The 12,244-nt window shown below is 68.4% G+C and overlaps 1 protein-coding gene across 1 annotated transcript in view; it reads left to right on the top strand.

Moving 5' to 3' along the window:
• Positions 1–1,956: 1,956 nt before the first annotated feature.
• The window catches only part of Pwwp2b (PWWP domain containing 2B), a 17,474-nt gene continuing 7,186 nt past the window's right edge, over positions 1,957–12,244 (top strand). The window contains 13 exon segments of the mRNA XM_048334687.1: positions 1,957–2,170; positions 2,400–2,456; positions 3,218–3,292; positions 3,375–3,667; positions 4,086–4,181; positions 4,648–4,856; positions 10,387–10,514; positions 10,517–10,904; positions 10,906–11,118; positions 11,120–11,246; positions 11,248–11,485; positions 11,488–11,598; positions 11,601–11,744. Of these exon segments, the coding sequence (XP_048190644.1) occupies positions 1,957–2,170; positions 2,400–2,456; positions 3,218–3,292; positions 3,375–3,667; positions 4,086–4,181; positions 4,648–4,856; positions 10,387–10,514; positions 10,517–10,904; positions 10,906–11,118; positions 11,120–11,246; positions 11,248–11,485; positions 11,488–11,598; positions 11,601–11,744 (2,293 nt within the window).

Raw genomic sequence — 12,244 nt, 5'->3', positions numbered from 1 at the left:
ATGGTCGGTGGAAGCCAGCCCGGAAGTAAAAGTTGTTGAGACTCCGTCACATTCAGTGGCTGGGGACCATGCGTGGCTCATGCCTCTCATTCCCAGTGTCACGTGGAAGCACGGAGGGAGGACCCCCGTCCAGGCTGGACAGGGACCGTGACATTCTACTTCGGGGCTGGGGATATGGCCTAGTGGCAAGAGTGCCTGCCTCCTATACATGAAGCCCTGGGTTCGATTCCCCAGCACCACATATACAGAAAATGGCCAGAAGTGGCGCTGTGGCTCAGGTGGCAGAGTGCTAGCCTTGAGCAAGAAGAAGCCAGGGACAGTGCTCGGGCCCTGAGTTCAAGGCCCGGGACTGGAAAAAAAAATAAAAAGAAGTTAAGAACTATTCTACATTGTACTTTGAAAGTGACCAAAGTGAGAAGGCACTGGTGGTGCGGCTCACGTGGCCTGGCGGGGTCGGCATGCACCCCTGGCCCGCCCCTCCCCCGCAGGCAGCAGTGTCCCCGGAGTGAAGCTGCTGAGGGACTCCAGCCCTCAGGGTGGAGCCCGGAGCCGCGTCACCAGCAGAGACAGGAACGCCACGGGCCTAGCGCTGCCCTCCCCCACGGGCCGGACCCGCAGCCGCCGGGGGGCGGGGGGGTCTGGGGGGGGGCGGCCCCGCCCCGGGCAGGAGCCAGTTAGAACCCTGAGGCTCAGCTCCACACAGGTGTCAGGGTGCTGTGTGGAGCCCCGCGAGGCCCTGCGCGTGTGGGTGGAAGCGGAATCTGGGTGAGCGCAGGTGGCTCCAGGGTGGGGTGCGGGCCTCAAGTGGACACGGGTCTGGTCAAGAACACGGCAGCACTCAGGAGAGGCGCAGCCAGATCCCAGGCCGGGGGCCGCGGAGCCGCGGGGCTGCGGGCCAGGGTCTGCGCCCCACGCTGCGGGCCAGGCCGAAGCCGTGGCCTTGCTGCTCTGCTGCCGCGCAGGCCTCCCGTCCCGAAGCCGTGGCCTTGCTGCTCTGCTGCCGCGCAGGCCTCCCGTAGCAGGCCCAGCGGTGAGCTGGGCCCCCCGGGGCCAGGCCGGGTGACACAAGCCTGCATCCTCCCAGGGGGCAGGCACCCCGCCGGTGGGGACTCGAGCAGCAGCTTCCGTCCAAGTGGGAGTAAACAGGCGGCACCGGCCCCGAGCAAACCACCGCCAGGCCCCACCCTGCGCCGGCCCCTGCGAGCCTCCCCCGTCCCGCGTTCCCAGCCCCCGTGACCCGAAGCTCCCCGGGGGCTGCACCCAGCCAGGGCAGACTCCCTCCCCGTGAGTGTGGGGTCTGAGGACAGTGATGTGGGAGGCCCAGGATGTCGCTTCCATGGGCAGAGAGCCCCTGGCAAGGTCCAGCAAGGCCTCCCTTCCCAGAGGGCTGGTGCAGAGCCCCACGCGTGGAGGAGGAGGGGGAAGAAACCCCCACGGGGCTGTGGAGGAATCGTGCCCACCTTGTGGTAGACACTGGGGTGGGGGCGGGGCTCCCCCCCTCAGTCTGGCCCAGAGGCCACACCCTTAGCCAGTTCTCCACACCACATCCAAGCACTTCTGGAAGGATCTGTTCCCTCCCGGGAAAGCCCTCTATCCCTATGACCTGCGGGGCTTGGAGGCCTGAACGGACCCCACAGGCTGCTTGGAACAAAACTGGTCCTACAGGCTCGGGTTCCCCCTGGAGGGCCTTCATTTGGAACAGAACAGAACAGAAGCTCCCAAGGCTCTCTGACCTGGGGGAGGTCCAGGTTCTCAGGCAAGTCCTGCATCCGAGGATGTCCAGCGTGCGGCTTGGGACAGGCTGGGGAAAGCTGGGACCCCCTGCAAACGCACTGTGGTGAGGCCTGCGTGCTCGCGGACCCCTCTCGCTACACCTCTGTGTGCTCAGGCCCCAAGCCAGCCACGAGGCGGCTGGGCCTTGGCCTCTGGGAAGTGTTGGGCCTCTGACCCTCAGCCATGACCTGCAAGGCCTCCGCCCTCACCAGCTTCCTTCAATCCCCATGGCAGATTAGCAGCTCAGGCAGCGAGGCCAGGGGAGCGCGGAGCCCGAGGCAGCGGCAGGCCCAGGAGTACATCGCCGTCCGCGCAGCCCGCGGTCCTGGGATGAACCTGGGGCTCTGGCGGTGGGCGTTGCCATGTCCCGGGGAGGCCCTGACTACTTCAGTGTTCCGTGAGGCTCAGGAAGGGCTGGGCTGGGCCTGCCCAGGTCAAGGGGTATGGGGGAAGGGCTGTTTGAGCCTGACTTGCAGGAGAGTGTCACTGAAAGACAGAGGGGCAGGCACGAGGCTGGTGGCCAGCTGAGAAGGGTGAATCCCAGAGCCCATAACCCAGGGAGAGAGCCGGTAGCTAGCCTTCTTGTGAACCTCTGAAGTCAGCCCCTCCCCCCTGCCGCCCCTCAGGCCTAGAGCCCCTGCTGCCCCCCAACCTGCCAGTCCTGGTTACCAAAATCAGCCCCAGTGAGAGCTGCAAGCCGCTTCCTGTCCCTAGCCACTCACACTTTGACTTCTTACCTGGGTTCCAGCCCAGGCAGGCACAGGGTGGGGCTTCTGGGTGGGGGCACTGGCAACTGGGGCCCAAGACTTTAGGGACTCAAGTCCCTAAAGGCAAAGCCTACAGACCCAGGAAGGGATCCCCGGCAAAGCTGCGGTCCTGCCCAGAGCAGGCTGAGGGAGGCAGGCACATGGCAGCAGTGTGCGCGAGGTCAAATCCTATCCCAGGCCTTCTTCCAGAGAGGCGGTCTTGGGGCTGTTTCCAGAGGAAGCACACAGACATGTCCCCCCCCCCAACACAGGTCAGCGAGGGGTGGTCAGGCACCCTGGACAGCTGAGCACCGGAAGCAGCCCCAGGCCATGCTCATTTTTAATAAGGGAGTCTGGAAACTCCCACAGCCTGCTAGAAACGAGGGGGGGAGGAGAGCAGAGGGGCGCAGGTGGGCAGGCCTGGGCGACAGCATCCAGACCCTGGAGCCCATCGTTTACTCACAATGAAAGCCGATATCTTTTTAAACATTCTACCTAGTGGAGAGCGGTCTTTTAAAAATGGTTCCCAAGTCCCCAGCACCCAGGCTAGCAGAGGCAGAAACAGCACAGACTAGTGGCAGCTTCTCCCTGCCTTCTTTCTTCCATCCTCGCCATCTCTGACAACCACAAGAGGCAGCTGTTAGCTTAGGTTTACTGCTTCTCGGTGTCTGGGGGACGGCTATCCTGCACCCACTCAGACCTTCCCGGATGGAGCTCAGCAGATCTGCAGGAAGTCATTGCCACGCCCAAGCGGCTCCAGCCCCCTCTCCCAGGTCAGGATGGCCCCTCCACCAGGCCCCTCTGTCCACTCCACTCGGAACACCAGCCCTAACCACAGACTCCTCCAATTGCTAGGACTTGTGCTTCCTGGGTGGGACCCCGCGGGGAGGCGCCCTGCGCCCTCCAGCGCCTTTCCTGACTTCATGGCCGTCCTGGGCGGGAGCCACGCGGAGGGGCCTGATCCGCTGAGACGTGTGCCCAGGGAGAAGACAGCCCACCCCTCTCCTGGGGCACAGCAGTGGGCTTCCCTGCGGCAGGCTTTCCTCTCCAAAAGCCACCCTCACCCCACTCTGGCGGAGCCCCAGGCATGCGGGGCCAGGCGCTTGGAGGCCCCAGAGGCCCTGGGCTTCCTGACCCCACCCAGCCGCGTCAGTGCGGGCCACTCCGCCAGGGGTAGGAGGAAGGTCCAGGCCAGGCCCTCACTCCCGGGCGTGGAAGGGCGGGGCCCAGAGGGCGGGTCTTTGGTCCAACCACAGCCCCCTTCCCTGGGGCTTGGGACACGGGGTGGGGTGCTGGGACCTTGGTTACTGCGAAAGGCCAGTCTTGGGGGGCGGGCAGCCAGTGACGGGGTTCCTGGCCCATGCTGGTGGAGGGCCTCGGCGGTCCGCCACTGCCCACTCGTCTCCAGGCCGTGTCCACTGGCCGACTGCGCGCTCCCGGGTGCCCCTCCCCCCCCGCCCCCGCCCCGGGCTCTTCCCAGTGCACAGAGACGGGGGCCTTGGTCCCCCGCAACCGGAGGGACTCGTCCCAGACCTCTGTGTGAAAAGTTTCCGTTCCCCGCCCTAGTGCCGGCCACCGCGGGCGCACCGGGGCTGCCCTGTACCTCCCAAGGGGGTGCGGGATACCCGGGGGGCGGGGGGCGGCCTGCACCCCGTCGGCCCAGTATGTGGCCACAGTGACACTAGGCCGCTGCCTGGCGCCCGGCGGTGCCCCTGGCGCCCAGTTTCCTCGGCCTGGGCAGACCGGCTTCCCCAGCACGCCGCCCCGGACTTCCGCCCCGCAGTGCCGGGGCCGTGCGCCGGGGCGCTGGGCGCGCCAGGCCCGAGGCAGGCCGAGCGGGGTGCCGGGGAGGCGGCCGGCGGCGGGCGGGGGGGGGCGCGGAGGGCGGCCAGGGGCCCGGCCGGGGCTAGGACCGAGCCCGCGGCCCCCCGGGCGGCCGACGTGGCGGCGAGATGCAGGAGACCCGCCGGGCGCCCGGGCCGCCTCCGGGAGCAGGCGCGGGCCGCGGGGCGCGCGCGGCGGACGGACGCCCGCCCGCCCGGGCCGCCGGCGCCGGGGAGCGGAGCCCGCGGCCGCGCGCCCCGGCCGGGCTCGGGGTGGCGGCCGGCCGAGCACGTTGTGACGTCAGGCGGCGTCACGCGGGGCTGACCCGGCGGCGGCGGCGGCGGCGGCGGCGGCGGGCGGGGGCCTCGGGACGCGCGCGGCGGGAGCATGGGAGCCGCGGGCCGGCTGCCGGCTGCCGGTGCGGGTGGAGCAGGTCGTCAACGGCGCGCTGGTGGTCACCGTGAGCTGCGGCGAGCGCAGCTTCGCCGGGATCCTGCTGGACTGCACGAAAAAGTGAGCGTGGCGGGGCGCGGGGCCCGCACCCCGCGGAGTCCCGGGACACTCCCCCGCCGCCCGGGGCCCGCGCGCCGTGCCGGCGGGGCGGCGCGGCCCGGCGGCGCCCGCTTTCGGTTTCCGCCGGGCCGGGGCTCGGGGCGCGCGGGCGGCCGCCCCCCGGGGTGAAAGTGGCGCTCCCCCAAAGTCGCCGCGACTTTCGGGCGGGGACCCCGACGCGCGGCCGGGCGGCGGGGGCTGCGGGCGCCGGCCGGGCGCGCGGGGCGCCGGGCCTAACTCCGCACCGCTGCCGTCGGTCGTCCCTCCCGCACTTTTCTTTGTTCGGACGCCCGGTGGGTCGGGCTGCGTGCGGCGCGGGGTCCGCGCCCGGGGTCTCGCCCCGGCGCCGCGGGAGAGCCCCGTCCGGGTCGCGGGTCCCCGAGCTCGGGGCGCGCGGGCCGGGACCGGCCGTGCCCTCCGAGGGGGTCGGAGTGCCGCCGCGGGCTCGGGAGCCTGCGGCCCCCCGCCGAGGACCCCCGGCCCCCGAGGGGCAGGGCCGGCCGGCCAGCCCGCCCGGGACCACCTGTGCCTCCCGCGGCGCCCGGAGCCTCCGGGAGCGGCCGCCACATGGCAGCGCGCGTCACCCGACCCATGATTAGGCATTATCAGGCCTGGGCGCTTCACTCTGCGGGGCTTCATTTTGGAACTGGAAGCGGACATGCAGCGCTTTCAAAGGCCCAACTTTTCCCTCCTTGAAGACCCCCCCCACACACGCACGCACACACACAACACACGTGTGCACAGAGCCAGCAGAGCCCCGCTCCTTTGACAGTCACCCTGCTGACACCGTGTCTTCATTAGATGTGCCAGGAGCCATTTATGTACGAGTCATGTGACTTCACATATGGCCTCCAGTGTGACTTGTCCTGCGCTGTGGCCACCCTGCAAGTGCCTACACAGAGCTACGGACGGCCGCGGTGCGAGCTGCGCGAGAGCCAGGACTTGGGTGGCGGCAGTGACTTCCCTAGGCAGCTGGGGCTCGGCCCTGGGCCTGCAGCCCGTGCAGGCCCTGCTCTACCTGTGCAGGTGGCCCGGTCTCTCCTCCTGAGAGAGTGGTTGCAGCAGGGGCTCCTGTTCTGGGCTCCCTGACAGTTAGTGGCCCCAGCTTGTGGCAGGGCAGGCTCCTTTTCGGGAGACCCTTGGCTGGTCTGGTTTGCAGATTCTGTGGAAAGATGCAGGCTGTCGGTACTCCAGGCATGGAGCTGGCAGCTGTAGGGTGCGTGGGTGCCAGCCATGTTCAGCTGTAACCAGAGCCACCCCCGAGCCAGGAGCCGGTCCCTGGTGGGCACAGCTCAGCACTGCTGCAGCTCGTCTGACTTTGGGTGACCCTGTGCCTTTGGAGAGAGATGAGGTTTAATCCTAAAGACAAACCTGGCCTCCCCTGCCTCTCCTTTTGTGCAAGGCTTGGCCTGAAATGGCCCTTGTGTCTGCCCACCTTGGGCTTGCCTTCCCTGGTTTCTGTTTCCAGTTCTCTACCCACAATATTGTGAATTGCAGAGCTAGTGTGTACCAGCCGCTTCTCAGGCAGGGTCCTCTGAGTGCAGCTTACAAACTGCCTGGGTATTTGGAGCAGTGAGGGGGGAGGGGGGGTCCAGGGATAAGGTCCACAAGCCAACAGATGTGCCTTGTCCTCCCTGAGTGCCCAGTTCCCCTGTGTGGGCACCGATTGGCAGGCAAGAGCCCCTCAGGGAAGCCTCTGGGTCTCAGAGCAACTGGCTAGCAAGCTGGCCACAGATCAACACGTTGGGGGCTGGGATTCATAGGGCCCCTGGCTCCCCCAGATTAAACGCAGACCTGACCACATGGCTGTCTGTGAGGGCACTGCAGAGGCCCTTGCTGGCTTGGGCCCTGTCACACAGGCTCCCGAGTGGAAGGGCTGAGGCGAGGCCCAGCCCTTAGTGTTTACTGTGCTCCTCTTGGAAGATGGTTTCCTCTCCCTGCTTCTCATCCCTGTTTGCAGAAGGGGGCTGGCTCAGGTCTTGTAGTGCAGCTGCCTGGCACAGTGCCGCACACCCTCTTCCTTCTGTGTCTGGGACCTGCTGCCAGGCTTCTGTGTGGTGGGAAGCAGGTTCTCTGCTGCTCTGGACGCCTGCCTGTCCATGCATTCGTGTGTTCACTAAGCAACTACCTTGTGCTGGGGAGTGGGCTGAGCCCCAGGCAAGCTGCTTTTCACAGTCACTGGCAAAATCAGATTCCTTCCACAGCTTTGCCGAGCCAAGCCGTGCACAAAGGAGTGGCGAGGGGGAATTGTCTAGCTGATGCCAGCCAGGCACTGTGGCTCTGGCTGAGAGGTGATCTGCAGACAGTGACCCAGGGCTTCCAGCGTTGGTCTTCTTAAGCAGTGTTAAACTTGTCCAGTTGTGAGTCACCATGGAGGCCGCACTGCTGGTGGGGTGTCAGGAGGGAAGATGAGCTGGGCACAGGACATCCTCCTTGCTCCTGAGGAGCTAGAGGCGCCCCAGGGATCACAGAGCAGTCTTCGGGGGCCCTGGCTGGCAGGCTGGTCTTGAGAGCTCCCCCAGGCAGTGTCAGCTGAGCGAATGGGGAACTGTTCATATGCGGGGTTGGCCTGGACGGATCTGTTGTGGGAGCCTGAGAGCTTGCGGAGGGAAGATGGACGCTGATGCTAACAAATCTTGGCACTCGGCATGCTGAGGCCCCACCCATTCTCCCCTGGACACCCCCAGATCACTGTCCGGGGTGTGGGGAAGGGCATCTTGTGTACCTGGCCAGGGAAGGGGCGGCTCTGGTGCCCAGGCTGTCGGTTTCCCTTGCCAACCTATTTGCCCTGAGTCTGGAGCGGGGTTGCTCCCGGGAGGCCTCTGTGCGCCGGCAGCTTGGTAGCTCGCCATTTCCTGCAGCTGGCCGCTGTAGGGCCGCAGACAGACTGCAGGTGCCTTCTAAACCCGTCTCGGTGACCAGCTTCAGGGGGCCATCTGGGGCTGTGGGCTCCTGCCATGTAGGCTGCACGAGGAAGTTTTCCACGGGCACTGGCCCAGCTCTGCACATCCGCGTGTTTGTGATCCGAGAATGTGTTGACTCTACCCCTCACAGACAGCAGCAGGATGGCTTCTCCACCAGAGGCTGGAAGAAGGACAGGGACCGCCACGGAGGGAGACTGGAGGACATCACAGCCCCACAGGTCCCGGGGGGCCTGCCCTCTGGGAATGCAGACAGGGACAGCCTGGAGCTCTGGCCGGTGCTAGGACCGCTCTTCCTGTCCGTGGGCCAGCCTTGGCCTGGGCTGCCCTGGGCGGGTGGCTGAGGCCGACCCCCAGGGGAGTCACCAGAGAGGCGGCACGGCCACGGGTGTCCTGCGGAGCCTGGGGCCAGGGCCACACACCCATGGGCCCGGATGTCCTTGCCAGGACACCGCAGGGGCAAGAACCTCGGAGTCCCTGGGAGCCCCTCTGTTCCTTCAGGCTGGAACCATTCCTTTGGGATCTGGCCCCATATTGGAAACCCTGCCCTCCTCGTCCCTGCCCCAGTCACCCCTGCCCTCCTCGTCCCTGCCCGTCTCGTCCCTGCCCTCCTCAGCCCTGCCCTCCGCATCCCCACCCCAGTCATCCCCTCAGCTACCCTGCTCCAGTCACCTCTACCCCGGTCACCCCCGCTCTAGTCTTCCTCAGAGTAATTTCTCCAGCCGGCCCTCACGTTCCCCAAGGATGCGAGTTGAGGCTGTTTCTGGAGCCCCTCAGGTGTCTGTGATGATATCATAGTGGCCAGAGCGGCCTGGGCTCCCCCTCCCCCCGAGAGTCGGCCGCAGCCCCGGGACCCCGTCACCCAGGTTCCCCCACAAGGCTGCCCCCGCCCCGTGCGGCAGACCCTCTCGGCCCGGGGCGGCAGTCCCGCTCGGGCTCGGCGCTAGGTCCCATAGGCCACCCGTGGGCACTGTCAGGCCCAGGGGACTCGGGTCCCTGGGGCCAGCCGCCCGGCCACAGCCCGGCTTCACCAAGGGGGCCAGGCCAGGGAGGAGAGGGCGGGCCCGGAGAGGGCTTGAGGGCTTCCCACACGGAGCAGCCCGTGGGGACTGAGTCTGCAACTCGGGGCTTCCTCGCCCCGTCGGTGCAGTGATCACGTGGGTGATGAGCATCCTAGGGGCTGCTGAAGGTGGAGGGGCCCAACAGGGCCCCTGCGTCGGCCTGCCGGGGCCCAGCACTGCCCCAGCGTGGGGTGAGCCGCTCCGCGGTCCACCCACCACGTTGGTCTTGGGTGTGGCCCGGGCGGTTCCAGGCATTGGAGAATGGCTGCCCGCTGCCAGGTGGTGACTATTTGTGCAAGGCTGGCTTGTCCGAAGCCTGAGCTCTGGGGCTGCCGGGGGCCGGCCCACGGTTCTGTGGCTTGCGACCGGGGGGTGCGCCCCACGATCCCTGCCTGGTGGGAGGGGCGCTGGGCCAAGGCATGTTTGGGTCTCCACCCGGGCGGGGGGCCGAGCCCCTAGAGGGGCCTGTGTCCAGAACTGGCACTCGCGGGCTGCGCCTGCGTGGGGAAAGCGGCGGAGCCCTGGGACAGGCCCGTCCGGGATCCACGCGGAAGACTGGGCCGCAGTTCCAGGAGACAGGCCGGAGGGGGCGGGGGGTGGCTAGGAAAGATGACTGGCAGAAGAAGGGCTTCCGGGAGTCCCAGCTGTCAGAAAAGACTCACCGGCACAGAAGGCGGCTTGGGGCTCGGGCTGGGGGGGGGGGTGGGGATGGGGTGGCAGGATGGGGTGTGGACGGGAGAGAGGGCTCGAGGGAGTCCTTACTTGGAGGCCCTGACGGCGGTGCCGTCAGGATGCGGGCCCCGGGGGCGACCCGTGGTCGGGTCCCCGGTCTGGCCTGTCTCCAGGCCAGCCACCCGCCTACTCTCCCTGCTGTCTGGTCATGGTCGCCCCAGCCCGCAGGTCTCCTGAGGCTAGGGTGCCGTCTCCCGCCACCAACCCCGCAAGAGGGCTGCTTAGGGGAGGCGCAGACCGGCAGCCAGTCCCCAGGCCTTCCCCGGGGGCGTCCGGAACCTTCCTTGCAGGGCTTTGTGCTGGTCGCTCTAGCGGGACCCTACTGCTCCCCAGATGGGGGTTCCCAGCCTCCTCTTTCTCTGGCAACATCCCACCATTGAAGCCCCGTGGTGGCCCCAGCTTCTCCTGGAGGGGAAGAAACAGGCAAGGCCTGTGACCAGGGCTGAGTTTTGAGACAACTGGCCAGACACCAGGAGAATCCCCTCCCCAGCCTGACCGGGCCGCCTCTGAACACAGATCCTGTTCCAGGCTGCTGGCAGCCTTCCAGCCGTGAGCCCTCCTTCCTCTTGCGGCCACAGGCTGAGATTCAGACACTAACCCACCCTCAAGGCCACAGGGATCACGGGACTGAGCGGTGTGAGTCTACCTAGGCACTCCACACTGCAGACCGGAGGCTCCGGGGTGGGTCTGCGGCCTCCGGCGGGCGGGGAGGGGGGGGTGGCCGGAGGCGGCCCTCCCTGGTCTCATCTCCTCACCGCTGTCTCCCTCCCTCGCCAGGTCGGGCCTCTTTGGACTGCCCCCGCTGGCCCCGCTGCCCCTGGCCGATGAACCACCCGCCACCGGCCGCCCTGGCCCGCCGCCCGAGGAGGGGGAAGGAGGAGCGATGCCGGAGGGGACCGGGCTCCCCGCCGCCCCCCTGCAAGGCCCGGTCCCCCAAGGAGGACCCGCCCCTCGGCCCCCGCGCCGCCCCCACCCCCGGAGCCGCCGCTGCCCCGCCGCGAGCCTGCCCCCCTTCCCGCCCTACTCGAGGGCGCCCCCTTCCCGCACCCGCTCTGGCTGAGGAACACCTACCGGCAGTGGGTCCCGCAGCCGCCGCCCCGGGCCGTGAAGCGGACTCGCCGGCGCCTGTCCCGGAACCGGGACCCGGGCCGGCTCATCCTGAGCACCATCCGCCTGCGGCCACGCCAAGTGCTCTGCGAGAAGTGCAAAAGCACCGTGAGCCCCGCCGAGGCGGGGCCCGGCGCCCCCGCCGCCCCCAAGGGCCGCCGGAGGCTGGGCAGCGGCCCCGACGGGGAGCTCGAAGCCCGGGGAGCCGGAGGACGGCGAGCTCCCCGCGGCGGCCACCCCCAGGAGGAGCAAGCGGGAGAGGCGGGAGGAGGACAGGGCTCCCCCCGGGGAGCGGGTCCCTCGGAGCCCCGACATCAAGATCTCCTACAGCACGCCCCAGGGCAAGGGCGAAGTGGTCGAGATCCCGTCCCGGGTGCACGGCTCCCTGGAGCCCTTCTGCCCCGCAGGCTCCGCCCGACGGCGGCCAGGACGCGGAGCCGCCGCGGGACGCGGAGCCCAGGGGCGGCGGGGACCGGGTGCCCGGCGGGCCCCCGGCCTCCATCCCCAAGCTGAAGCTGACCCGTCCCGTGGCCCCCGGCCCCCGACCCGCCGCCTCCCAAGATCCGCCTGAAGCCTCACCGTCTGGGGGATGGCGAGCGCCAGCCCCTGTACCGGGCCGAGCTGGTGGAGGCGCTGAACGGCCGCCCCCCGGGCCCCCGCGCCCGCCCGCCCGCCGGCGCCCCGGAGGGCCCCGACCGCGGGCAGGGGGACCGCGTGTCTTCTGCGAGTTCCGGCGAGGAGGAGGACGCCGCCGGGGGTCCCCGAGGGACGCAGGACGCGAGGGCCCGGCTCTCCCCCGCCCCGAGGAGCCCGCGCGCGGCCGTGACGGCCCCGAAGAGCCCGCGTCGCCCGGCTCCCAGGCGACCGCTCCGGAGACGGGCGACCCCCCTCCGGGGACGCCGCCCCCGCCGCGCCCCGGGACGCGCGGCCCACCGTGCCCCCGCTCACGGTCAAGCTGCACACGCAGAGCGTCGCCCAGTGCGTCACCGAAGACGGAAGGACGGTGGCCGTGGGGGACGTCGTGTGGGGTAAGGTTCATGGCTTTCCTTGTGGCCAGCGCGGGTCCTTGACATCAGCCTTGGCCGGAAGGAGGACGTAGAGACCTGTTGGCAAGAAGCGAAAGTCTCGTGGTTTGGGTCTCCAACTACATCCTTCTTGTCTATCTCAAAACTCTCCCCTTTCTCTGAATTTTTCAAACTGAGATTTAACCGTAAGAAGAAGGGGATGTATCGGAAAGCCATAGCCGAGGCCGCGAGCGCCACTCAGCCCGTGGCCCCAAATAAGGGCGCTCTTGACACAGTTTGAAACCTAACTTTGGTTCTGTGACCAGGTGAGTGTGTCCCCCGGGGGCTCCCTGAGCGTGCGCCCGCGGCGGGGTCCCGGACGCGCCCCGGCTCGCACGGGCTGGGCCGCGGCCCTCCGCGCCTGGGTGGCCTTGGAAGGCCCAGCCGGAGGAGGCCGGGCTGTTGCCGGCCGGTCCCCTGAGCCACCCTGATTGACGGAAGAGGCCGGTTACCCGCGGTGTGTT

The sequence above is a fragment of the Perognathus longimembris genome, chromosome 2 (genome assembly GCF_023159225.1).
Source record: "Perognathus longimembris pacificus isolate PPM17 chromosome 2, ASM2315922v1, whole genome shotgun sequence".
Lineage (NCBI taxonomy): Eukaryota > Metazoa > Chordata > Mammalia > Rodentia > Heteromyidae > Perognathus > Perognathus longimembris.
The sequence above is the reverse complement of the archived record's forward strand: the minus strand, read 5'-3'. Positions and strand labels throughout refer to the sequence as shown.